General features: G+C 47.1%; 1 protein-coding gene and 1 pseudogene across 3 annotated transcripts; one reads left to right on the top strand and one right to left on the bottom strand.

Annotated features, from left to right (window-relative positions):
* On the bottom strand, positions 1-19,684 carry LOC146403195 (uncharacterized; annotated as a pseudogene).
* Positions 18,012-26,527, top strand: ATP5MC2 (ATP synthase membrane subunit c locus 2). Of its 3 annotated transcripts, none has more exons than XM_084955834.1 (5): positions 18,012-18,631; positions 21,606-21,675; positions 23,345-23,422; positions 24,165-24,361; positions 26,265-26,527. In XM_084955834.1, exons 2-5 carry the CDS (start codon positions 21,637-21,639, stop codon positions 26,377-26,379), a joined length of 429 nt encoding a protein of 142 aa, XP_084811960.1. In that variant the 5' UTR covers positions 18,012-18,631; positions 21,606-21,636; the 3' UTR covers positions 26,380-26,527. The 3 variants fall into 3 exon arrangements, with proteins under 3 accessions (XP_084811960.1, XP_005652632.2, XP_020947378.1); XM_005652575.4 differs by lacking the exon at positions 18,012-18,631 and adding an exon at positions 18,979-19,008; XM_021091719.2 differs by lacking the exon at positions 18,012-18,631 and adding an exon at positions 18,979-21,493.
* The last annotated feature ends 1,166 nt before the right edge of the window (positions 26,528-27,693 follow it).

Raw genomic sequence — 27,693 nt, 5'->3', positions numbered from 1 at the left:
ATCACCCTCCCCGCTCGGAATGAATTCGCTGTCAAACTCGGCTCCCTCGGAGAAAATGGATGGGGAGCGAGGATGGAGGGGTTTTTTTGGGGGGGAGGGAGGAGTCCTCTCTCCCTCTAACTCCCTTCTAAACTGGGCTTTAGATCGTGGAGCGAGATGCCTGGATCCTGAGTGGGAGGAGGGGAGCAGTCGGGAATTGGTGGAGCTGAGCCAGAAGAGAGGGTTTGAGGCCACAAGGGGCAGGGACTGAGGGACTCCACACGTAAAGAAGCCGCACCTTGGACAGACGTGGAAGAGAGAGAGGGGCAAGAACTGTCGTGGCATTTGACGGAAGGGACAAAATCGTGACTTTGAAAGAGAAGGCCAAGAAGATGCAATAAGCGTACAAACCCGCCTTATTTTGTGTTATTTGGTCGAATTTCTGTCAGACTAGGCCTCAGAGGGAAAAGTTTGAGACATCTCTTTGAAGAAAGAGGAGGCAAAGAGGGCAAGAAACAAGCCCAGGAGTTGCGGCTCTGAGCTTGCAGGTTTCAGCGCCATGAGCTACAGGTCCACATTGCTGAAGGGGCTGAGAGTCCCTTGGAAATTCTCATTTCCATACAGGTGGCCGTCAGCCAATGAAAACTTGGGATGCGCACACTGCGAGCAGCCAATCCCAGTTAAGGATGAGCCAAGCTGCCAGGCCTAATTGCATCTTGATTGGTTGTGATGTTGCTAGGCAGAAATGGGGACCTGGAGATTGATGCGGGCAAGACCGAAGAGACAGGTGGATATGAAAAGATCTGGAAACCTAGATTCCTGGATTGACATTTTTCTTCCTGTGCTCCTTCAGTCTTAAAGGATTAATGGGGTCAGGGAAATGACTCTCCCTTTTCTCCTCCACCGTGGGACAGAGCCAAATACTTTTCATGTCTTTTCCCCAAAATACCCTCGGAGAAGTCTGGCTCCTTCGAAGGTCTTCTAAAACAAAAACTCCCCAGGAGATATTCCACCCTCACGCTCTGTTTTCCCACTAAGGCGGTCCTTTCTGGGGCCTGCCTTCAAGCCTCCCGACTGTCGTTTAAGGTCAATTTTCTCTAACTGCTCAGAAATCGGAGAAAAATCTTGCCTCCATGTTCTTCTTTCATACCGCAAGTCTCAAAGAGCAAGAGATTTCCCTGCCTTCTAGACACTCCATCACGACCCAAGGGTGCCCCACAAACGCGGCGACGGGTCAAAGCGGCCATAACCTTTCCCCAAAGGGCTGTATGGTAGCGTTCCCAACCCCGAAGCTTCAGCGCCTTCATTTGCATCTCATTTGCATAAACCCCGTTCCCGCAGCGCCCCCTTCCAAGCCAAACTACGGGCCTCTGCCCAGCCTCGGCCCTTCTCCCCGCCACCCTGCATCAGCAGTCCCTCTCCCGGTGCCTGACTCGCCCCCCCTCGCCCTAACCCTCTCTGCAGCCCGCTCGCCCCCACCCCAGCGCACCCCCGCCAGCAGCCTCCGCTGCTGGAGACAGGGCGCCGGAGCTTCCCGCGGCTCCTGAGTCACAGCCTCCCGGGAGGCAGGAGGGGGCGGTGGGGAGAGAGGCGGGGGCTGCCGCCGGGAGCTGCGAACACGCTGGTCTGAACTAGACCGTCCGCGAACAATATGCCACCATTTAAATCTGAACGCGCGCCAGCCGCCGATTGTGATGTTAATTCGGGGATGATTTAGGGGGGCGGGACGGAGGGGGGGCCGCTGGCCGCCTCTCTGTCAAAGTGCTGTCCGGGGGCTTAATATTTGTAATTGAAGCTGATGAGGACTCCGTCTCTGTTTCCACTGATAAAAAAAGGCAGGGAGGGAAAAAGAGCAACTAAATTATGGGGCCGGGAGAAAAACATGATTAATCAAAGGTTTGAACTGTCGCCGTGTTCGAGGCCCAGTAAATCTCGCCCGGCCGGGGCCTGTGGAGGCCGGAGGATAAATCTGAGCCGCCCGTTGTTTGCCGCCCCTTTCTGTTTGCCTCTCGGTTAGCACGTCAATTAATTCGATAATTGGATTTGAAGAGATGTCAGGAGATTACTGAGGGGGAGCTGGGAGCAGTGGGTGTGCAGGAAGGGGCCCGGGGATGGCAGGAGAGAGCGCGCGGGGTCAGGTGTGAAGGGACCGGGAGGGCGGGTCCTGCCCAGGGAGCACTCACCCAGCTCGCGAGGAGGAGACCCCGGCAAGGGGAGAGGGGCGGCTGGGCTGTGCGTTCCCGTCGGCTGCGGTTCCCAGCCCCCCTCCCCACACACCCGTCCCTCTAAGAAGCTTTCCTATATTTTCTCGGTTCTGCCCTGGTGCCATCACCCCTTTCCCAGTTCTGTTCTCCATTTGATGGGTGTCCCCGTGTGAATTCATTTGTAACTGTTATGCTGGTTTGTAAACTAAGTTAACGATTCCTTGGGTCCCTCTTCTGGTTCACTCTATCTGACCCAGAGATCCCCCTTCGCAGAGACGGGGGTTCCCAGAAAGGCAGGTGCCAAGACTTCCTTTTGAATCCCTACCCACAGTGGCCAGAACAGGATTTTTTATCCTCACCAAATATTCCTCCTCTCCCCCCATCCCCGTCCTCCCCACTCCCCAACACACACTTAGAATTAATGACCTACAATCAAAGCTACATTCTGCTTAAGGAAAATACATTTACCAACACATCACATACGCATGAAGACTGACCCTAAACTTACAGAAGCAGATGCTTCCAAAATTTAGCCCTTCAGTAGCCTCAGATGGCTCCCCTAAAAGCATGGACTCATCTCCCAGAAGGGAAGTGATATTCTCTCCCTCTCCCTCCCTCTCTCTCTCTCTCTCTCTCTCTCTCTCTCTCTCTCTCTCTCTCTCTCTCTTTCTCTCCCCCTCTCTTTTAGGTTTGGGTTTGGGGAGTGATCTTGGTTTGACATTTAGGGGATACAGTAAGATCAGAAGAGAGATGAAGTCTCTGTGTGTGTGCGCGTGTGTGTGTGTGTGTGTGTGTGTGTGAGAGACAGAGAGAGATTGGGAGAGGGAGGAAAAGAGAGAAAGAAGGGCTGGGGGTGTTGGGGGGGGAGATTGATTCCTCTTTAGATTTTTCTCCCTGGTCTTTGCCAAATTTTATGCAGGGTTGGAGAAGAAGGTTAAAAAAAAAAAATGCATGCAAAGGAACCAAGCAAATGATTCTGGAAAATGACAAAAGGAAATTGGAGGCTGGGGAAGGTGGTGAGGGCAGGGACATAAAGGCCATCCTGCCAGGTTGCCTGGTATTAGCCGCTCTAGGAAAGGACATTAGCAGGCATTCCAGCCAGAGGGTGCCCTGGTCTGAACACACAGCTACCCTTGATACACAAAAAGAGACTACGGAGACAAAGCCAAGTGAAATAAAAACATGAGGGGTGCAGCAAACAAATTTTTATTTAAGCATACCAATTTAAAACACTGACTGATGCCAACAAAAACCATGCACATTTGTTCAGATAATTATCATTCTTTGTCTGCATACAAAAGAGGAAAAATCCCTTCTATGAAGGGACAAAATGAAGGATTTGGGCAGCTTCGGTTTCTATGTGGAGAGGCTCCTCAGAGAAGTTGACCTTTCAAATCAACTCATACCTACTCTTTCATGTTACCAGTCTCTTATCTGTGCTGTTCAAGCTTCATACTCAGAAATGAACTGGACCCACCACCTGCCTTTTGATTAGTGTCTGGGCTCAGCTAAGTGCTTGAATGGACCCACGGTAACAAGCATTCTGTATGCTGGGACATATTTTTATTTAAACCTAGGAGTTGAGGAGTTCCCACTGTGGCTCAGCAGTAACAAACCCAGTTAGTATCCATGAGGATGCGGGTTTGATCCCTAGCCCTGTTCAGTAGGTTAAGGATCTGGCATTGCCATGAGCTGGCTTAGATGGAATGTGGTTGTGCTGTGGTGTAGGCCAGCAACTGTAGCTCTGGTTTGACCCCCAGCCTGGGAACTTCTGCACGTGCACCCCCCACCCCCGTATTCCCCCCAAAAAACAACTTAGGAGACTTGGGAGTTGAGGGGTGGCATCACAGGGAGAATTGGGTTCAGGATCCTCCCACAGCCCTCTCTATACTCCCCATCAGCCAAGTCATTCATGAAGCCATGGTCTTCATGTATAACCTCAAAAAAGGGTATCTGTCTCATGAATGACACAATATCACAACCTGCCTCTGATACTACAAGGAAATGAAAGATGGGAGTTAGGGGATTGCCACCAGATTTAGGCAATTGAGGCTGGTGGAAAGAGCACAGGACTTGAATAAGCTTCAAGCCTGGTGGTCAGGAGTTCCCATTGTGGCTCAGCAGGTTAAGGACCTGGCCTCTCTGTGAGGATATAAGTTTGATTCCTGGACTCGCTCAGTGGGTTATCTGCATTGGCATAAGCTGCACCATAGGTTGCAGATGCAGCTCGAATCCACAGCTGTGGATTCTACCCCTGGCTCGGGAACTGCCATATGCCACAGGTGCAGCCGTTTAAAAAAAAATCGAGAAAGCAAGAAAGAAAGAAGAAAAAAAAAGACTGGTGATCAGAAGGGGCTGAAGACCAGACAGTTGAGGTGACTTCTGCAGGTCACACAGGAAGCAGAAGGCAGGGCCAGCTCAAGAGCTCAGCTCTCCACTCTCCCAATTCATTGTTGTAGAAGCACAGTATGCAATCAGACTATCCGGATTCAAGGCCTGTCTTTTCTGCTTTCTAGCTGTACCTCAGTTTCCTCTTCTGTAAAGTGGGGATTACAGTCGTTCCTACCTCACAGAGTTGTTTTTGGATTTAAATAATTCATGCAAAGAAATTAGCAAAATCTCTAGCACATATTAAGTATCCAATGACAGCTGTTTTAGGAGTTACCATCGTGGCACAGGGGAATCGAATCCAACTAGGAACCATAAGGTGGCAGGTTCAATCCCTGGACTTGTTCAGTGGGTTAAGGATCTGGCGTTGCCATGAGCTGTGGTGTAGATTGCAGATGCGGCTTGGATCGGGGCGTTGCTGTGGCTCTGGCGTAGGCCGGTGGCTACAGCTCCGATTAGACCCCTAGCCTGGGAACCTCCATATGCCGCAGGTGTGGCCCTAAAGAGACAAAAAGACAAAATAATAGTAATAATAGCTGTTCTATTATGATGGATGGACACAGTTCTCATAGCTCACCAACCTGAATGTCACAAATTGGCAAAAGGTATTCACCAACGCCTGTAAAATGCTTTGTGATTTAATCACCAGGCCTTAAGGCAAGGAGTAAACACTGCCTTGAAAAGACGGTAGGCTCCCTGTTGGATGATGCTGAAGAGTACGTCCCCCCTCAAATCAGCCTCACACCTTTAACTCTGCTAGACCTACACTCATATAGGAGGGGGTACACCTAGAACAGCTGTTTCAGGGCATTGCTTTGTGTTAGTTCATTCATTCACTCATTCAGTCATGCTACTTGAAAAGCAGCATGGTTCCTCAATCCATCAAACCGATACTGAGGAACCATTATGGGCTCAACACTTTTATAGGCAGTTATCAAACCATGAGTCCATTACTAGCTCCACAAGTGAAGAGGATATATGTATATAAATATACATATATTTCATCTTTGTATCCCCAGCACCTGAACCCCCAGTTTAAGCACATGGGGACTCGATAAATATATATTAAATGAATCCAAGGACATTATGGGAAATTGAAGAGAAGAAGAAATGTTGTTCCTTCCCCTTAATAACCTTATATTCTTGCTGGGGAGACAAGACTTACACACATTAAAAAGGCAAGAGAGGGGTTCCCTTGTGGCACAGTGGATTAAGGATCTGGAGATGTCACTGCAGTGGCCGAGGTTGCTGCTGAGGTGCGGGTTAGGTCCCTGGCCCAGGAAAGTGCACATGCCACAGGTGTGCCAAAAAAATTTAATTTTAATTTTAAAAAATTGTAAAAAGGTAAGAGAATGGGAGTTCCCATTGTGGCTCAGCAAGTTAAGAACCGGACTAGTATCCGTGAGGACACGGATTCAATCCCTGGCCTCAGTCAGTGGGTTAAGGATCCAGCGTTGCTGCCAGCTGCTGTGTAGGTCACAGATTTGGCTCAGATCTGGCATTGCTATGGCTTTGGCGTGGCCTTCAGCTACGGCTCTGATTCAGCTCCTAGCCTGGGAACTTCTACATGCCACAGGGGTGGCTATAAAAAGAAAAGAAAAAGGTAAGAGAATAATACCAAACAGGAAACATATTAAAACCATGAATAAGTTCTAGATGATATAGACAAGAAGGAGCTCAGAAAAAGTGGGGAGGATGGTAGGCAAGGATGCTTACCACGAGAAGGAGTAGGCCTGAAATAAAGAGTAGAATCTGGGACTTCCTATTGCGGTGCAGCAGAAACAAATCTGACTGTCATCCATTAAGATGCAGGTTCAATTCCCGGCCTCATTCAGTGATTTGGGGATCCGGCATTGTGGAGAGCTCTGACTCGGCTCAGAACCCACATGTCTGTGGCATAGGCTGCAGCTGTAGCTCTAATGTGACCCCTAGCATAGGAACTTCATATGCCGCAGGTACAGCCCTAAAAAGCAAAAGCAAAAAAAAAAAAAAAAAAAAAAAAAAAAAGGTAGAATCTGGGCTGTTGCTGAAACTAATACATTATTACTCAACTATACTCCAGTAAAAATTTTTTTAAAAGTAGAATTTGAGAAGCTCCCGGTGTGGCTCAGCAGTAAACAACCCGACTACTATCTGTGAGGATGTGGGTTTGATCCCCGGCTTTGTTCAGTGGGTTAAGGATCCAGCGTTACCATGAGCTGCGGTGTGGATTGCAGACATGCCTGGGATCTGGTGTGGCCGTGGCTGTGGTATATAGGCCGGCAGCTGCAGCTCCGCTTTGACCCCTAGCCTGGGAACTTTCATATGCTGCACATGTGGCCCCAAAGAAAAAAAAGAAAAAAGTAGAATTTGGAATGTCTGAGGAGAGAGAGCATTCCTGTTGCAGAAGCAGCAAGAGTGATAGCATGTGGTAAGAATCTATAAATGTTCAGTAACAATACAAGATCAACTTAATAAGAGAGCCAGTCTCTGTGTTTGACAGACAGGATCCATCTGTGTTTGTAACCACGTGTTCTCAGACCATGCTCCAAGTCCCCAGGAAATTACGTTTGGATTTTCAGATTATTCACACCTTCTTCCCTTATTTTAACCTGAAAACCAAGAATCAAAACAGTAACCAGCTGCTACCCTCAGCAAAACAAACAGATTGTCAAGGAAATTATGCTATTACCATTTCTCATTCATCTGCATACAAGACAATTTATACGCTTCCTCTTTCTCCCACATGGCCCCAGTCTGAGCTTGGATTACTGCCGTCTAGATGATCACCGTTTTCTTTATAAACACCTTTTTTCCCAGACCCATGCATCCCAGAAAAAACTTCCCTTAAAAAAAAAATTTCAGGAGTTCCCGTCGTGGCGCAGTGGTTAACGAATCTGACTAGGAACCATGAGGTTGCAGGTTCGATCCCTGGCCTTGTTCAGTGGATTAAGGATCTGGTGTTGCTGTGAGCTGTGGTGTAGGTTGCAGGCACAGCTCAGATCCTGCATTGCTATGGCTCTGGTATAGGCCAGCAGCTACAGTTCCAAATAGACCCCAAGCCTGGGAACCTCCATATGCCGCAGATGAGGCCCTAAAAAGACAAAAAAAATTTTTAAAATTCATGTTTTTTCCCCAGCCTCCATGGTTACTTTGAGAGAAACGTGGTGAGTGGTAGGAAAAGCAATGTAAACTGAGTGGTGGTTATGAAATATCAGGTGCTTTGCATATATTAGCAAATTTAGTTCTAATTTATTTCTCACAATAGCCTGATGAACTAGATAGTATTACTGCCATTTTATTTACTTTTTTTGTTTCTTTTTTGGCCAGCCCAAGGCCTGTGGAGTTCCCAGGCCAGGAATTAGATCCAAGCAGCAGTTGCAACCTAAGCTGCAGCTGCGGCAATGCGGGATTCTTAACCCACTTTGCTGGGCAGGGAATCAAACCTGAGCCCTGGCGCTATGGAGATGCCACCAGTCCCATTGCACCACAGTGGGAACTCCTATTGCCATTTTACAAGAAAGGAAACAGGCTCAGAGTTTGCCCAGGTTCAAAAAAGAGTCAATGAATAATCAGAATAGGGATTTGAACACAGTCTATATATATGATTTCGGGGTCCATGCCCTTATACCTGGCAAGAGGGACCTCTACCCTAGGTACTTGTTTTGGGGGGCCTCTTCCTCCTCCAGGAGGATAGCATTTTTTTTTTCTTTTGCCACATTCATGGCATATAGAAGTTCCAGGGCCAGAGATCCAACCTACGGCACAATAGCAACCTGAGCTGCTACAGTGACAACGATGGATCCTTAATCTACTGAGCCACAAGGCAACTCCCAGGGGAGGATAGCTTAGGGCCAAAAGGATGTACCGACCCAGAGCTCATGGCTCCCTGCTCCTAGACCACACTCCAGTTGCCAGGATGTCCTGCCAGGCAGCCCCAAGCCCACTTCCAGGACCTCTTTCTGGGGTCCAGTTTCCTCAAAACACAGAAGGAGCTGCTGGGAAGCACACCACCAGCCCGGCTAGCCTGGAGTGTGGATGGAGTTTAGATGTGAGGCTGCCCTGAGCCGGCACTATGGTGTGAGGCCCCTCAGGTCGTGGGACAGAGCCAGGAATAGCAACAGAACCCAAGGGTCAGACTGGGGGCTGGAAGAGTCCCAGAATTCTACCTATAAATCTTCCAGCTGATATGGATATGTTTGTCAAGATAAGAGGATAGAACATGTTTTATTTAACAGTTTGTTAGCTTTGATTTACAACTTTTACATATTTAGACATTTGGTATGTAGGCTATACTTTTTATCCTGCCCTGGGCCCCACAAATATTAAGGGGTGGGGCTGCTCATCTCACTATAACCCTCTGACTCTCTTTTTTTTTTTTACTTTTTCTTTTCTTATCTTTTTGCCTTTTCTAAGGCTGCTCCCGAGGCATATGGAGGTTCCCAGGCTAGGGGTCGAATCAGAGCTGTAGCCACCAGCGTACGCCAGAGCCACAGCAACCTGGGATCCAAGCTGCGTCTGCAACCTACACCACAGCTCATGCCAATGCCGGATCCTTAACCCAATGAGCAAGGCCAGGGATCGAACCCGAAACCTTATGGTTCCTAGTCGGATTCGTTAACCACTGAGCCATGACGCCGATAACCCTCTGACTGTTGTCCAGTCAGGGAATGGCACCACTCAGGGACCCAGGCCAGAACACCCAGCACCACCTTCCTCTCCCACTGAGAGGAGAGGCCTCTGAGTGCCACTGAGGCCTAATTTTTTGTTTGTTTGTTTATGTGCTCTGCTGGGTAGAGGAGGCCCTGATGGCTTGGGCTCAGCCCCACCCACACAGGCCCCACCAGGAACCATCGCTGCGGGTTATTGGTTCTTCCTTCTAAACCTCTCGAGCTCTGCCTACTTCTCTCCATCCTCACTATCGCCGCCGCCGCTGCCGAGCTCATCCACTACAGTCTCCCACCTGGGTTATGACAGCCTCCTCCTGCGGCACTCTGGCCCCCTAGTCCTGCCCCCTTTCATCCATTCTCTGCACTAGACTTAACAATGATCTTTCTTGGAGTTCCCATCATGACCCAGTGGTCAACGAACTCGACTAGTATCAATGAGGACACGGGTTCGATCCCTGGCCTCGCTCAGTGGGTTAAGGATCCAGCGTTGCCGTGAGCTGTGGTGTAGGTCGCAGACGAGGCTCGGAGCTGGTGTTGCTGTGGCTGTAGGGTAGGCCAGCAGCTGTAGCTCCAATTTGACCCCTAGCCTGGGAACCTCCTTACGCTGCTGGTATGGCCCTAAACACACACACACACACACACACACACAAACACACACACACACAAAACATAAAACAATGATCTTTCTCAAATGCAAAGCTGAGCTTCTCACACTCCTGTTTAAATGACTCCTGGCTGCTCTCTGGATAAAATCCAAGCAATTTAGTTTGATGACACTAACAACCAGGCTCTGTACCCTGCTGCACTCACAACTGCTATTCTGACCACACTGCATTTTCTTAAGCCCTTTGTGGAAGGGACTACTTAATACCACTCTTCAAACCTTTGTACTCACTAGGCCTTCTCTGTGGGACATCCTTCCATTCCCTCCCAGTACAGGTCAAGTACCTTGTAAAAGTCACCTCTTCCTGGAAGCCTTCCTTGTCTACTGCTTCTCAGGACTGGGATACATGTCCTTCATATGCGCTCCCACAGCATCCAGTGCTTACCCATCTTTTAACACTATCCTATTGTGTTGAAATTATTTGCTTTTTTTTGGGGGGGGGGGGTTGTACCTGCAGCATGTGGAAGTTCCCAGGCTAGGAGTCAAATCAGAGCTGCAGCTGCCAGCCTATGCCACAGACACGACAACCAGATCCAAGCCGCATCTGCAACCTACACCAAAGTTCATGGCAACACCAGATCCTTAACCCACTGAGTGAGGCCAGGGATCAAACCTGAATCTTCATGGATACTAGTCAGGCTCGTAACCCACTGAGGCACAACGGGAACTCCCCAAATCATTTATCTTCTAATTCTCTATATTCCCTGCTAGACCAAGCTTTTTAAGGGCAAGGATTCCAACCAATTCACTACTCAATCATTCACTACTAAAAAATTTCTGCTGAGAATTATTATGTACCAGCGTCTTTTCTAAATGCTGAGGATATTGCAGTGAACAAGGCCCGTGACTAGTGGAGCTTATTATCTTCTAGTGGGGAAAAAAGCAATAAAAAATTTTTTAAGAAAACTATGATAAATGCTAAAAGAAAAATGAAGGAGGATAATGAGATAAAGAAGGGAGGAAGAAAGGAGTTCCTGTTGAGGCTCAGTGGAATCGAACCTGACTAGTATCCCTGAGGATGTGGGTTCAATCCCTGGCCTCGCTCAGTGGATTAAGGAGCTGGCATTGCCCTCAGCCATGGTATATAGGTCGCAGACTCAACTCGGACCTGACGTTGCTGTGGCTGTGGCATAGGCCAGCAGCTGCAGCTCCAATTCGACCCCTAGCCTAGGAACTTCCATATGCCTCAGGTGCGGTCCTAAAAAAACAAAAAAAAAAGAAAAAGAAGAAGGAAAGGTGGCAGCTACTTAGATTGGCTGGTCAGGAAAGCCCTCTCTAAGGTGGTGATATTTGTGATGAGACATAGACGAAATAAATCAGAGAGTGAGCACAGTCTGGGAAAAGAATGATCTGGGCAGAAGAAACAGCAAAGGTCCTGAGAGGGACCAAGTTTGGTGGGTCTGAGGATCAGTGGGGGCCTAGCATAGCTGAACCCTGGAATTTTTTTCTATGAGAACTGGAAAACTATTGGGAGGTTTTAAATTACATGGTCTGAGCTCCTTTTTTTCTTTCTTTCTTTCCTTTTTCTTTTCTTTTTTGGTATTCTAGGCCCGCACATGCAGCACACAGACGTTCCCAGGCTAGGGGTCGAATTGGAGTTACAGCTGCCAGCCTACAAAACAGCCACAGCATTGGCAGGATCGGCAGGATCCAAGCTGCATCTTCAACAGAGACCGCAGCCCACGGCAATGCCCAACCCTTAACCCACTGAGCAAGGCCAGGGACCGAACTCCCATCCTCATAGATACTAGTCAGGTTCCTTACCACTGAACCACAACAGAGAACCCCTGGTCTGCATTTTTAAAAGATCACTTTAGCTTCATATTGTATGGAGAGTAGAGCATGGCTAGACCAAGCTGGAATCCAGTAGACCCACCTGGAAGGCCTTGCAGAGGTCTAGCATTTGTCAGTGGCTTGGACCCAGCTAGATCTTGGAAGTGGTAAGAGGTGAACAAATGTGGGATATATTTGTATTCTGAGTCTAGCATGATGTCTGGCTAGACATTCAATAAATATTTGATGAATGAATTAAGAATTAATTAATCCACCTAAATGGGGACTCTGAGCTGGAACTGAAATCATCTATCCTTTAAGCCACTGCTAAAATACCAACCCCTCTACAAACTGGAAGTAGACAGCTGCCACTGACAAAGAATGAGGACTAGGCTATATATATTTGTTAAAATCCATAGGGAACTGATATATAACCCAATAGGAAACTGGGCAAAAGACATACATGAATAAGTATTTCACAGAAGAGAAAACATGAGTGGCCAATAAATATAGGAAAAGATGTTCAACCTCACTAATAATAAGGCAAATATAAATAAATATAAATTCAAATCACCACTTTACATCCAAAACATTGACTAGACGTTCCCACTGCAGTGCAGTGGGTTAAGAATCTGACGGCAGGGGAGTTCCCGTCGTGGCGCAGTGGTTAACGAATCCGACTAGGAACCATGAGGCTGCGGGTTCGGTCCCTGCCCTTGCTCAGTGGGTTAACGATCCGGCGTTGCTATGAGCTGTGGTGTAGGTTGCAGACGTGGCTCGGATCCCGCGTTGCTGTGGCCCTGGCATAGGCCAGTGGCTACAGCTCCGATTCGACCCCTAGCCTGGGAACCTCCATATGCCGCGGGAGTGGCCCAAAGAAATAGCAAAAAGACCAAAAAAAAAAAAAAAAAAAGAATCTGACAGCAGGGAGTTCCCATCATGGCTCAGCAGTTAGTGAACCTGACTAGTATCCATGAGGATGCAGGTTCGATTCCTGGCCTCACTCAGTGGGCTAAGGATCTGGTGTTGCTGTGAGCTGTGGTGTAGGTTGCAGATGTGGCTCGGATCCCTAGTTGCTGTGGCTGTGATATAGGCCCGCAGCTGCAGCTCGAATTCGACCCCTAGCCTGGGAACCTCCATATTCCGTGGGTGTGGCCCTAAGAGGAAAAAAAAAAAAAAAAAGAGAGAATCCAACTGCAGGAGCTCTGGTCACTGCAGAGGTGTGGGTTCCATCCCTGGCCTGGCACAATGGGTTAAAGGATCTGGTGTTGCCGTGAGCTGTCGTATAGGTCGCAGACGTGGCTCGGATCCCGCGTTGCTGTGGCTGTGGTGTAGGCTGGCAGCTACAGCTCCAATTAGATCCCCAGCCTGGGAACCTCCAGATGCCTCAAGCGCGGCCCTAGAAAAGAACAAAAAGAAAAGAAATATAATGTTGAATGAAAAGAGCAAGGAGTCCACAAAAAATATTACATCACTCTTAGTACGACAGGAAAAAAAGACCAAAATAAGCAATGTGGGAAAAATAGGAGGAAAAACCTTAAAATGATAAACATAAAATTCAAGGATGACTATGGGAGGGACACATGTGGGGCCCCTGGGTGGTCTTAGTAAGTTTTTTTTTTTTTTTGCTTCTTAAGCTGGGGGGTGTTTAATGGATGTCCATTAAACCATTATCATGCTTCATATTTTTTTTTTGCTGTGCCTGTGGCATACAAAAATTGCCAGGCTAGAGACAGAACCAGTGCCACAGCTTTAACCAGAGCCACAGCAGTGACAATGCCAGATCCTTACTCCACTGAGCCACCAGGGAACTCCTGAGGCAAGGATTTTTATCTTATTTTGTTCACATTTGTGTTTCCAACACCTAGAACAGCATCTGGCACACAGTACGATCTCAAAAAAAAAAAATCTGTTGAATAAATGACATGCATTAATTGCATTCTCTTATGTGATTCAAATATTTGAGGGTTTTTTTTAATAGAAAAAAAAAACTAATTTTCAATCATGGTGCCCCCTTGATCATTCTAGCTGGAAGTCATGTTGCCTCCTCAACTCCTATAACCCACGTAACCTTTTTTTTTTTTTTCTTCTTTTTTCTTTTTATGGCCACACCTGTGGCATATGGACGTTCTGATACAGCTAGGGATTGAATCAGAGCTGCAGCTGCCAGTCTACGCCACAGCCACAGCAACATAGAATCCGAGCCAAATCTGCAACTTACCCCCACAGATTGCAGCAACACCGGAGCTTTAACCCACTGAGTGCGGCCAGGGAATCAAAGCCCCATCCTCACAACACTATGTTGGGTTCCTAACCCGCTGAGCCACAATGGGAACTCCTGCGCTTCCTTTTTTATTCCCATTCACAATATGTAGTGTAACACATCACACATAGTAGATGCTCAGTTAATATTAGCCAATTACTTGAAGTTGCAAGAGACAAGGGCCATCCAGGAAGAATAGATTTATGCCATTTATATTTAAACTGAAAGAGAATTTAATCATCATCCAGCATTTTCCTACCATTTGCAGTCGAGAAAACCGAAGTCGAGAGAGGTCAAGTGATTTACTCACTCAAAGTCACATAATTAATTAGTAATAGGTCCCAAAGCTAGATTCAGATCTCTAACTTGCTGAACTTAGCTCTTCACAATATATCACAAGGACTTTTATTTTCTTTTTTGTCTGTGTGTTCCTTGGCTTGGGAGCCAAGAAATGGCAGGGACCAAATCTGTTCATACTGTTTCTGGGTAAATATGTAGGGCATGTACAAATTTGTCTTACAAAATCAAAGGAACTTGGGTTCTTCCCAGCAAAAACTTTGTTTGACCATCCTTCTGTCACCCACCCTCCCGCTGATCCCTCTCTTGGAATCCTGGATTCTAATGACCCTTTTCCTTCTTCCATCTACTGTTTTCTTTCTCCAGGAGGAGGGAGGTTTACTGATGGCTCACAGTCCTGCTGTCCTGGGAACTGATTTAGCAAGAGAATGTAGACAGTCCTTCAGTCAGGGGAGTTGCCTGGTGGACTAGTGGTTAGGACTTGGCACTTTCATAGCTATGGCCTGGGTTCAATCCCTAATCAGGGAACTGAGATCCCACATCAAGCTGCTGCATGCTGTGGTCCAAAAAAAGTAGAAAGAAAGAAAAGAACATCCCTCAGTCAGTGCTCACCAGCCCCAGAAGCTTGAATTTAACAATCATAAATAAACAAGTTCTCGTGGTGGCACAGTGGAAAGGAATCTGCCTAGGAACCATGAGGTCGCAGGTTCGATCCCTGGCCTTGCTCAGTGGTTTAAGGATCTGGCATTGCGGTGAGCTGTGGTGTAGGTCATAGACATGGCTCAGATCCTTCGTTGCTGTGGCTGTTTTGTAGGCCGGCAGCTGTAGCTCTGATTGGACCCCTAGCCTGGGAACCTCCACAGGCCTTGAGTGTGGCCCTAAAAAGCAAAAAAAAGCAAAACACACACACAGACACACACAAATCATAAATAAATAGAGGAGCACAAGACCCAAGAATAGTCCTTATCGGTAGTACAAAAATACCAGTTCAACTATACACACTGCCTGTTTATCAGAAAGAAAGAGAATCCTAGCAAGTTAATAATGAACTTAGGGATCACCTACTTCTGATTTTTCCAAATGAAGTCACTGAAGCTTTGAGAGATGTAGGAGCCTGCATTACTTGGCTAGTTACTAGCAGGGCTGGGACCAGATTCCCAGTCTCCTGCCTCCAAGACAGCTGTTCTTTCCATGCCCCACGCTGCCAACATGTGCATCTAGCAAAATGCATCATAAAGTAGCCTCATCTTAAGCTACTGGGAATGAAAAACAAATTATTCAAACCCTTCCTCTTCTCTCTGGCACTTTTTTTTTCCCTTTGTATTTCTGTGTCACAGTTTCTCTCGCTCTCTCTTTTTATCACTCTTATGTTTCCCTCTTTAATCCCTCTCTGTGTTTGGGTTTCAAATTGAACGGTGGCACGCCTGCAGAATTCTCTTGACTTTTCTTCCTAAGCAATTGTGTTTCTAGTCCAAAGGCAAACATGCATAAAGCCCATCAAGACTCTTTCTTGGTGACCTTTGTGGAAAAGAACTCTCAGAATTTCTATATGAGAGGTGTTGGACCTCCCTCCTAGCCTATCCAGTCAATTAAAATGAGTCTCTAGCCCCTCGGAGGATTGTTAACCAATCCTAAGAAAGAAAAGATCAATCTCATTTTTTCGTCACCACCGTGCAGGGAGACTGCTACCCAGTCAGAATCCGCCACTCACAGTCATTAGAAGAACTGGCCAATCAGGCCAACCTTGCTACATGGTCTGGTAGAAAAAAAAGGAATTGATTGGAAAATATAGTTCTGGCTCCACACCCTTTCCTTCCTGGAGCCGTTTTCCATTAGTGAAGTAAAGAACAGACCTTTGCCCAAGCTCTTGGTTAAGAAGAGACCCTTAGATAATGTCCTCTTGGATCATCATATTCTGCTATCTTTAAATTCTCCCCTCCGCACAGACCTCAACTACATTTTGCAGTCTCACCCCTATCGATTTAACCTCTGGCTTCAGACCTGATAACAATAGCCCCCAGGATTCTTAGCCCTTCCCACAGATCTCCACCCCCTAACCTGTTAAATAACTTATGTGTGATTTATGTAGGTGAAAAAATTCAGTAAGTGATAGTTGAGTCTCTCAGGAGATACCATTGCAAGGAGCTTGCAATAAAGTCTCTAGGGAGCAGAGCAGAACTGAGTTGCAATCCTCCCAAATATATTACTACTACTACTAACACCAAAATAACCCTTATTATTACTATTACTAGCACTTATTAAGCTCTTACTGAGTTCCAAGCACCTTGCTAAAAGTTTCACTTTTTTTTTTTTTTTGCCTTTTTGGGCAGCACGTGCAGCATAAGGAAGTTACCAGACTAGGGGTCAAATGGGAGTGCAGCTGCTGGCCACAGCCACAGCCACAGCCATGCATGATCCCAGCCAGTCTGCCACCTACACCGAAGCTCACTGCAATGCGGGATCCTGAACCTACTAAGCGAGGCCAGGGATCGAACCCACAGCCTCTTGGATACAAGTCAGGTTCTTTACTGCTGAGCCACAATGGGTACTCCCAGGCTTCACATATATTATTCTACTATTTGCTGCCCAGTAAGCACTATTATTATTCCCAGTTACATAAAGGAAAATCGATATAGTGGGGTTAAACCCATTGCCTGAGGTCACACAGATTTGGGAACCCAAATGTGTGGATCTAGAGCCCAGCATTGAATGGGGGTAATAGAGAATTCAACATTGCAGACTATGACAACTTATCCAAGGAGCCAGCTTTAGCTCCCTCAAGGGTGCCTTCTCCAATCCAACTTTGGGATAGTTAGAGATATCCGAGAAGGATCTACATTGTCTCAACAAACAGCTGCACCAACCGGTTAGTCGTGGAGTCTCAAGAACTGTAGACTTTTTGTCTCCGAGGTTGCGTGGCGCGGTGGGGGTGTCTGGGGACTTCAGAGGATATCCTTGCCTACCTGTCTTTCTTTTCTCCTCTAAGCATCTTACACTGTAGCCTGGCACCTCTTGGTACTTGGTAAATACCTGTTGCTATTTTCGTAAGGATCCCAGCTCCATTCCTCACCTCCCCCCGCCTCCATCCCCACCCCAAGTGAACACCTAGAACTGAAGGGCGATCTGGGCATTTCGGGGGAACCTGTGAGAATCCTCATCGAGCTGGGATCGTGGATTTGGGAAAGGCGGGAAATCGCCCACCCTCCTCTCCTCGCCCGCTTCTCCGATTTCTCTCCACTCCTTCCCCTCCCTTTCAGGAGCTCAGGGCCATAAAAATGCAGATGGAGGATCGGTGTGAAATAACGGGCCCATATAAATCCCTCTGCCGCCCGCCTGCAAGATGGATTGGCCGCATTGAAATTCCTCCGCGAGGATAATTAAACTCGGGGCCTCATCCGGGCAAAATTACATTCCTGTAATGGCGTCGCTCGGGGTCCCGGGAAATTGCTCCGTGGGCTTTCAGCGGCGGTTTTTATCGCCGGCCGGGGTGTGCCTGGCTGCGGCTCGCCTCTCCTCCGGGACCGTAAAGCTGCTGCCGTGATTTATCCTCCCCTTCTCCCAAATCCGATTAAATGGAGGAGCTCGGGGCCGGGGCGCCGCGGGGCCCGGGAGCCGGGAGGGGGCGGCGGGAAGGACGGGGCCAAGGAGGGGAGGACAAACGGCCCCTCAGAGGGTGGCGGATTTGGCTTTATTTACAGCCGCGGCTTTCTTTTTATTTTTTATTTTTTATGGGGGTTTGGTGAGCTTTCCCCGTCTTTCTCGTGCTGCGTTCAAGCACGATGTCTGGACGGCCGGGGTTGGGCATGGGGGGAAATGGGTAGGCCTTGCTGATCTCCCCCCAAAGGGGCCGGTCAGACCCTGTCGGGGAGACAGGAAAACCCAGAAGAGGTGAGGGCCGGGAAGCCCATACTTCCTACCATCGGGGAAAGGACAAGCGAAAGGGCACGAGGGAGAAGCCGAAAGGCTTTCTTGAGAGCACCTCCTGGGGGCACTGCTTATCTCATCTCGCGTAGATGAAGCCTGGGCAGAGGCACAGCCATGCCTGGGGTGACCCTTGCAATCTCACTGCAGGTCACTGGTGCCCGTTACTCTTTGACTGTTGCAGGACTCAGGAAAGAAGGTTTAAGATCAGGGCGCTTGAGTCCTAATCACCTTTAGCCCCTATTTTCTGGTTCGCAGATGCTGGCTTTCTAATAGCTGATCACTGAAAAAAGAAAGAGGGAAATAAAGGCGAAGCCACTAGAAGCAGCTGGAACATTTTGTGGACTCCTTGCCCCTTGAACGGGTTTTCCATCCATAAAGCCAGGGTCCCAACGACCGAAGGCAGGAATCCTGTGACTTTATTTTCTTCCTGCCACATTTTAGACACTGAACCTCGGTCTCCATTGTGTGCTATTTAATACTGACATTCTGGGTAGGTTTTTTTTGGGGGGGTTGGTTTTTTGCAATGTAACTGCGCATGCTCAGAAAGGGGAAGCCAGTCCAAGATCCCTAACGCCGTGCAGAACAAACCGCAGGCCACGTTGCGGATCCGCTTACAGCTGCCCTCATTTCTGCACTCGCTGGTCTCCGCATGCAGTTTCTCCTTTCAAACGCCAGGTGGAGTGGTTGGCCGGATGCCTCAACAGAGCTGGCAGGCGGCGCTGTGGCACCTGGGCCGACCCTCAACGTTGCTATCACTCTATCCTTGGTGGAGCGACTCGTTAGTCCAGGCCGCACATGCGCCGAGGCTTCCTTTCGCTATCCCCGCCCCCTCCCCGCCCCTCTCTGTCTTCTCTGCCCTGGGAGCAGGTAAGGCCTTGGGCCCTCGTTCCCGCGTTGCGCCGCGCACGCGCGTGGGCTTCCCCCCCTTGCGCGGATGCTCTGAGGCCCTTACCCTTGCATGCTCCCGCCCCGGCCCTCATGCCCTCCCTTGCCGCCGGTATCCCCGCGCCTTGGGACGGCCCCTTCCGCGTGCCGGTGACCTCCAACCGCGCGGGCCTGGCGCCATCTTGGACGTCTCGTGGCTGGGGCGGGGGGAGGGCGCCTCTTCGGAGCTGGCGAAAGTCGGAGCCGCAGTGCGCCTTTCACCTGACCGGGCTCATCTTTTCAAACCCTCTTTTCTTTCCCTCGTGCCCTTTCAGAGCTGTCACAACGCCCGGACTCTCCTTATCTTTGCTTTTTTTCTTATCCTCAATCGTGCCTTCCTAATCCTGTAACCTCCAGATTTTGGTCCCCTGAACTCAGGTGCCGAGCAATGGAAATAGTGGCTCGGCTAGAGCCACCAGTCCTTTTAGTCAACACCCCTCAATTTAAAACGTAAGCTGTGGAAACGGTAGAAAGGAATAGAACAGCCAAGACATTCCCTCCCTTCAGGCTGTGTCCCGGGAGAGCTGTGGCAGGACAGAGAGCCTGGTTTCTTTGGCACCAGTGGTTATCTCCCAGTCCTGTTCTCGTCCTTCCACCGCGGTGAAGATGGGAAAAACATATGAGTCGTGGGCTAATAGGTTTTCCGTTAGAGGCAGCAGGCCCAAAATGGTGCGGTGGGGCCAGCATGGGATAGTATCCACCTGCCAGCTTTCCTGTCCAAGGGTTTACTCAGAGTCCCAAGATTCTGTCCTCAAGAGGAAAAAAAGATTGCGAGAAACGATTAAGTCACCTTCCCTGTAACCCCCTGTCTGATCGACACTGGGGAAGAAACCCATCGTGGTTTAGACCTCTGAATCTGGGTAGTGCCTTTGCCCAAAGTGTTACTGGTTAACAAGTGCAGACTTGGCTAAGGTTGGGTCGTCGGTAGCTGGATCTCTGGTTCATGCAACCTCCTTCAGCTCCACATCAAGCTCTTTTCAAATGTTATTCCAGTTAATTCCCCTAGGAACTACGTTTTTCAAATGATTATTAAGGTTTTGCTGCCTTGGGAAAAAACAGTCCTCCTTTATTTTTTTTAACTAATTATTTTTGGCTGCACATATGGAAGTTCCCAGGCCAAGGACTGAATCTGAGCCACAGCTGCAACCTACTCTGCAGTTGCAGCAGTGCCAGCTCCTTAACCCAGTGTGCCACAACAGGAACCCCCCCCTTTTTAAAGCTTTAAAGGAATTTTGGTTTTTTGACCCAAGAAAATCTGAATAGGAGTTCCCAATGTGACACAGCATGTTAAGGATCCAGTGTTGCTGCAGCTGTGGCTCAGATTCGATCCCTGGCCTGGGAACTTCCATGTGCCACAGGTGCAGTTAAAAAGAAAAAACAAAAAACAATAGTCTGGCAGCAAGATTGGGTTAGAGTTACATAGAGGCAGAAATCAGGTTCTAGACCGGACAAGAGTTGAAGACATCTGTTAACCTAGAAGTAACTAAGATTCTGGATTCAGAAGCATACTTTCGGAAAACACTAGTCCCACTCATTTAGGAAGTGTCGTTTAACAGGCCTAAGTAATTGCCGAGTATTTCAACCTGTAGCATATTAGAAGGCATTAAGAGTGACAAGAGTTCAAGCCTTGGCTCTGTCACTGCCATGGTTTCAAGACTGGTCTTAGGACCATGCACTCAGTATACCTAAGCTTGATTGAAATACAGGGCCTTTTGCCCAGAGATCTTGACCCAGAAGGTCTAAAGTGAGACCTAAGAATATGCATTTTGGTACATAACACCATCCCTACCTTCAGATAACTAGTTTATTTGGGGCTCCAACTTTACTTGGAAAAACCCTGCCTGTAGGTCTTTAATTCAGCCACTATTTCTTGGATGAGTTCATTTCTACCAGTTTAGGCACCTGTGTGGTGTCAGCATTGTTTTGGACCTTGGGAATATAAAACTGAATACCCCTTAGTGGGAAATGATTGTGAAAATAGTTTCACAGGCATTGCTAATTAGAATAATGGCAGAGTTCCTCGTTGATCAGCCTCATCTGGTTAACATAGGCAATTAAGTGTCTTGAGGAATCAAACACTTAGAGATAATGCAGTAAAAAGATTGTTAGGACCCTTTCAATGCCTTGGCCTTTAGCAGATATCTTCGGAGATTCTTCAGAGGGAAACTTATTTAGGCCCCGGGCAATGAAGTCTTGAGACGGGTTCCTTTTGAGTAGGAGACTGAGGGAGTCTTAGGCAAAAGATGCTGGGGAAGTTTGACAACCCCAGCTCATGAGGCTGTGGAAAAGGATAGCAGATCTTAAAGCCGGGGCCAAGTGGCTTCTTGTTTAGACCGAGGAAAATCACTTGATTGTAAGGAAATCTTGGAAGCTGTCTGGAGGAAGTCCTGACTTCAGGGTTCTAATTCCATCTCTGCTAAATATTGAGGTCAGTTGCTGCTTTCTGAGCCATTTAAATTTTCCAAAGCACCTTTTCTGCTAATAAGGATGTCCTTTGATGAGCAAGGGCAATATTTACTGTGCCACTTCTGTAATTCCAGCTCTCCTGCCACAGTCCCTCATCCCCTGAAAATGTATGCTTGTGCCAGGTTTGTCTCCACTCCCGCCTTGGTGAGTACCCACCTTTTCTGGGACACTTTTTAAGGAGAAGTGCCTTGCCTCTTCTCAGGCCTGTTCTTTGCAGCTGGGCCTTTGCTGTGCTAGCCTGACAGGAAAGAGTGAATGCTTCCCAGGCACCCCCCTCCTCTTCTCCCATGAAGGCCAGTTAATTCTTCTCATCCAACCATGTTAGAAGAGTATGAATGAGAATCTAGGAGTTCCCATTGTGGCTCAGGGGTTAAGCACCCAACATAGTGTCTGTGAGGATGCAGATTTGATTCCTGGCCTCATTGGGTTAAGGATCCAGCATTGCCAAAGCTTTGGCATAGGTCTCAGATAAAGCCGTTTTTTTAGAAAAAAAGAAGGAAAAGGAAATTCCCATTATGGCTCAGTGGGTTACAAACCTGACTAGTATCCATGAGGATGTGGATTCGATCTCTGGCCTCAATCAGTGAGTTGAGGATCTGGCCGGCGTTTCAGTGAGCTGCAGTATAGGTTGCAGATGCAGTTCAGGTCCTGAGTTGCTGTGGCTGTGGTGTAGGCTGGCAGCTGCAGCTCTGATTGAACCCCTAGCCTGGGAACTTTCATATGCTGCACTTTTAACCCTAAAAAGCAAAAAAAAAAAAAAAGAGAGAGAGAGAGAGGCTAAGATCAGGTCATTCCTGTTTGAAACTGTGTTTCTGTAAATTGAAACCCCCACCAGAAATGGTAACCATGAATGAAATTGCCTGCATTGGACTGAGTACGCACTATGTACAGGATCTTGTCCTGAGTGTCAGAGAGCCATAGCTAGGAGTTCCTCTGGGAGCTTAAATTTGGGTGGAAGCTAAAATACACATAAATACACATGGGAAAAATAATTTGATTCAGAAGCAACAGTGTGGAAGAAATTACAAGGATAATGGAGGCAGTTAATTCATTATTCACTCAAAAGTGAAAAGGAATGATCCTGTTATTAGTAGATATTATTTATTGAGCACTTACTATACCTGGCACTGAATTTACCAGTTTGTATACATAATCTTGTTTATTCTTCAAAGCAAGCCTGAGCTATATTATTCCCATTTGATAGATGAGAAAACAGGTTTAGAAAGATTTAAGTGACTTGTCCTAAGATTACACAGCGATGCAGTTAGGGTATGAATCTAGACTTATCTGATTGAAGCCCTGGCTGTTAACCACCATGTTGTCTGCTCTGGAGACACTGGCTTGGAGTTAGTCAGAAAAGGCTACCAGGAAGGGGTGAGTTTTAAACATGGATCTTTGTGCTTTTCTAGAAGGATATGTTCAGGGAAAGATGCTCCAGTCATTGGCTTCCTTCTAATGGGCTGGCCATTACCAGTATATGTAGACCTCTAATTGAGTGAAGCAGATGCTTCTGAGGCTTAGATTTCTTCCCATTCTCAAGGCCTGTAAAAGGGTACAGAGCAAGGATAGGTATTTCTAAAGGAAGTAGATTTTCTTCCCTTGAGGAATGGAGGAGCCTTGGAAACAAGAGGAATGTTGCCATTTTTGAATCTAGAATTTCTTAAAAGTGAGAATGATTTCAGATTTTCTTTTAAGTTTGAATTCTGATTAAGGTTTTAGAGAATGAATGGGGCATCTGAGTAATTTGGAATGGTTCTTAAACTCCTCTCCTCAGCCTTCTTTGACCTTCCTGATCTTGCCTTATTCCCACTAGATCAGGAGAACCTCTCCACTGTTGAGCCGATCACTGTCTGCAGTGGTGCTGAAACGACCAGAGGCATTGACAGATGAGGTACCTTACAGGTGGAATTAAGCCTTTGGTCTCGGTGTGGGGATGGGAGAGTTACCTGCCAGAACCAGTAGGGGGAGTGCTGAGAACTCCATGTAGGATACCACATAGGATACCATATATGCCCTAATGTTGCAGCTTTTGCCACTGGCAGCACATGCCCATGTGTCCTGCTGTGGTAACTGCCATTAACTTCAATTGGGAACTTTTAGTCCCAGGAGCTTGATATCCTCAAGACATCAAGAATAGACTAGGGCTTCAGTCTTGAATTTCTAGTCCATAACCTGAATCTCGAAGGTATTTGACATCCACCTCTTGCATTCAAAAGTTCTGCTTGGGAGTTCCCGTTGTGGCTCAGAGGGTTAAGAACCCAACATAGTGTCCATCAAGACATTGATTTGATCCCTGTCTCATTGCTTTAAGGATCTGGTGTTGCCACAAGCTGTGGCATAGGTCGAAGATGTGGTTCGGATCTCACATTGCTGTGGTGTAGGCCTGCAGCTGTGGCTCTGATTCAACCCCTAGCCTGGGAACTTCCATATGCCGCAAGTGTGGCCCAAAAAAAGAAGAAAAAAGTTCTACTTCAAAGCAGTTTAGGGAGTTTTTTTGGGAGTCGAAAGGTTTTCTATTTGGGGGAGAAACTATGGGATTTGATAGCATAAAGGGCTTAAATGGTATAAAAGTTTCCAAAGCAAAAAAAAAAAAGCTCTCCTAAAAACTTAACTTTCTACCTGTTTCTTCACAGAGTCACAGCAGCTTGGCAGCCCCACGTCTCCTGACCACCTCACTTATTCCTAGCCGCAGCTTCCAAACCAGTGCCATTTCAAGAGACATTGACACAGCAGCCAAGTTCATTGGAGCTGGGGCTGCCACAGTAGGAGTGGCTGGCTCTGGGGCTGGAATTGGGACTGTGTTTGGGAGCCTCATCATTGGTTATGCCAGGTAAGATGGGCCCTCCATTAACTGTTATAGTTCCAAAGGCTTGGGCCAAAATATTTGGAATCTAGAGTTGCACTATCCTATGCAGTAGCCACTAGCCACATGTGCTATTTGAATGTAAATTTTAATTAGCTAAAAGTATACAGACTTATATCTTGTGTACTTTTAATGTAGCTCAGTAGCCACATGTGACTATTGGCAACCATTTTGAGAAGTTCTGTTGAACATCTTTGGTTTAGAGTAGGAGTCTCAAAACCAAGGCAGGAAGTCCTTATTTGGGCCACAGCCTGATATTTGGATAGCTGAGCTTTAAACTTTTTTTAAAGAAAAAAAGTTGGAATTCCTGTCATGGCTCAGCAGAAATGAATCTGACTAGCATCCATGAGGATGCGGGTTCGATCCCTAAAAAAAAAGCAAGAGTCATTAAAAAAAAGTTAACAGACCGTATGGAACCCACAAGCCTAAAATATTCACAATCTAGCCCTTTACAGAAGAAGTTTGCTACCCCTGATCTAGACCCTCAGTCAGCATAGTGGCCTCACTACTGTTTTTCCCCATCCCCGGGAATTCCCCACCCCCCCATCACTCCCCACCTCTGCATCCAGTCCCATGGCTCCCTGACACTTGGGACTATTTGGTCTCCACCAACTCTGGGCAACTCACTGTTAGAACTAAATTAATTCTCTAGAGATCTGCAAGTTCTCTTAATGTCTTTGGGAAAATAAGTTTATTGTGGGGGGTTTGTATGAAACAGGAAACGTGACTGCTTCTGTGTCCACAATTCTGTTAAAAGCTGGTGTTGCTTTACCTTAACCCATCAAGGCTTCCAGTGGTGACAGAGTAAGGGAAACAAATTATTTGTTGACTTTCAAAGTTGGGGAGGGTACCTTTAACTCATTTTGATTCATATCTTCTAAACCCCACAGACCACTGGTACCCCAAAATCTTTTTACTTTTTTTTTTTATTTTGCTTTTTTTAGGGCTGCACTCATGGCATATGGAGGTTCCCAGGCTAGGGGTCTAAATCAGAGCTACAGCTCCCAGCCTACACCACAGCTCATGGCAATACCAGATCCTTAACCCACTGAGCGAGGCCAGGGATGGAACCTGCAATCTCATCGGTCCTAGTTGGGTTCGTTAACCTCTGAGCCACGAAGGGAACTCCCTTTTGACTGTTTTGAAATGCAAGAAGGTATTTGTCCCTCTGACTCCCTTATCCACTAGAACAGTGTTTTTCTAACTGTGCTACGTGAAGCCCTAGGGTATACCCCAGAGATTGTCTTAGAGAATGGAGTGAGACCAATCAAACAAGACTTTCAAATCCCCCACTTTTTTTTTTACCATTATATTTTGGCTTTTATACATTTCTTATTGGGGGTTCTGCTGCTTAATGTTTGAAAACACTGCTGTGTTAGATTCCGACACTCTATATACCTCTTCCATGTGGCTGAGCCCTAGATAGTTAAGTGTCCAAGCCCAGGGGTCTTAAGTTAGGATGAAGATACTGGTGATCCAGGAGTTCTCCTGTGGTTCAGTGAGTTAAGGATCCAGTGTTGTCACTACAGTGTCCTGGGTTGCTGCTGTGGTGTGGATTCAGTCCCAGACCTGGGAATTTCCATGTGCCTCATGTGCAGCCAAAAGGAAAAAAAAAAGGCAGAGGTGATCCAGTAGAGAAGGTAATGTTTGTGCCTGGGCTATGTTGCAGACTTTTAGATCATCCATTCCCCTCATTCATCTCTGTAGAGCCCTTTTTGTATCAGGGCAAGAATTTAGGCATGATGGTGTCACCCTGAGAGACTGGTTCCATGAGGTATTAGCTTGAGATGGATTCTGCCTGAGCACACTTTGATGTTAATCCTTTTCTTTATGTGGACTAGAAATTGAGTCTGTTCTCCTCTTCTCCCAGGAACCCTTCTCTGAAGCAACAGCTCTTCTCCTACGCCATTCTGGGCTTTGCCCTCTCGGAGGCCATGGGGCTCTTTTGCCTGATGGTGGCCTTTCTCATCCTCTTCGCCATGTGAAGGAGCCGTGTCCACCTCCCATAGTTCTTTCTCCTGGGTCTCATCTGCCCCGTGTATTCCTTTTCTTGTACCTCCCCAGGCAGGCTGGGGAACGTGGTTGGCTCAGGGTTTGACAGAGGGAAGACAAATAAATACTGTATTAATAAGATGTTTCTTGAGTCTCTCGTGTATATTTCTTTTCCACAGTTGGCTGAATGCCTTGGTGAAAACATAAGGCCTGGAGGAGAGGTTGGGGATGGTTCTAAACTCAGCATGGGTCTGGGCTCACCTATGCTTCATTCATAGAGAAAAGCTTTATTCAAAGTAGTGTTCCTTTTTAAAAATTTTCACCTAGGATAGCCTGTTACTTACTCTGGAGGATTGGGTCAGTAGCAACTTACAGTGCCGGCTTAATGTTTTTACTAATGGGCTCTGTTTCCACTGCCACTGTCCTAGCTGAGGCCCTTATTGCCCCGACCTGGTCTATTGCAGTAACCTCGTTGTTGGCTTCTGCCTCCCATCCTGCCCTGTAGCATTTACTTCTCACCACTGCCAGGTTAATCTCCCTTAAGCATAAGACTGGTTTTGCCATGTTCCAATTCAAAAACAGTCTGACCTCAACCTTTTCAGCTTTATTTTTATTATTCCCATACAGTCTTCCCCAAAGTGGACTGTTTGTCATTTTTCAAATACTCTTCCTGCTTTCCTGTCTTTATGTATCTGCAGGTTTTGCCCTTTGCCCATCTCTGCTTTCTTTCCCTGAATCACTTTCCTCTTTTCCAAATTCTCCCTGTTACCTTAAAAGACTTAGTTTAAATGCTACTTCCTCCATGAAGCTTTCCTCTGGTCTCCATCTGCTTTCAGTTAAATGAGCATTAACCCACAGGAAAGGCCTTAGTGCATGTTGCATCCTTTATAATGCTTACAGTGTATCATAAATTGTGGGTTTGTGTACACCCCTGTGCCTTATCTTCCAAGTTAGATTGTTAGTTTCTTGAGGCTGGGACTACATCATTTTCGTCTTTGTGTCCCTAGAAGTATCTAGCGTGACACATCTCAGCAGTATCTTAGCCACATTTTTTATTTCATCGTCTAAACCAACCGCCTCACTTCACAAGTGAGAAAACAAACTTTGAGAGATCAAAGGATTCTCCTAGAAATGTTTACTAGCAGGGCTGGAGCTAGAGCAAGGATCATGTCTGGGAGCCTAGGGTATAAGACTACTACAGTTGGTCTTGTGGGACTCTCCCAATGGTATTGGTGACTTTATTTTCCCAAGCAAGAAAGAGCAAAATAAGAAAAACCTTTTCCCTTACAAATGCCTCAAGAGGGACT

The sequence above is a fragment of the Sus scrofa genome, chromosome 5 (genome assembly GCF_054392235.1).
Source record: "Sus scrofa isolate SSC_HxYL_T2T_F1_AM1 chromosome 5, Sscrofa_HxYL_maternal_Yorkshire_Landrace_v2.0, whole genome shotgun sequence".
In the NCBI taxonomy this organism is placed as follows: Eukaryota; Metazoa; Chordata; class Mammalia; order Artiodactyla; family Suidae; genus Sus; species Sus scrofa.
This window is presented reverse-complemented; position numbering and strand designations above follow the sequence as displayed.

Excerpts from the sequence above, each read along its gene's own strand:
- ATP5MC2 (XM_084955834.1), top strand. The coding sequence starts at position 21,637 with ATGTATGCTTGTGCCAGGTTTGTCTCCACTCCCGCCTTG. Across the intron at positions 21,676-23,344 it reads TTGTCTCCACTCCCGCCTTG|ATCAGGAGAACCTCTCCACT; the intron begins GTGAGTACCCAC and ends TATTCCCACTAG. Across the intron at positions 24,362-26,264 it reads CTCATCATTGGTTATGCCAG|GAACCCTTCTCTGAAGCAAC; the intron begins GTAAGATGGGCC and ends CTCTTCTCCCAG.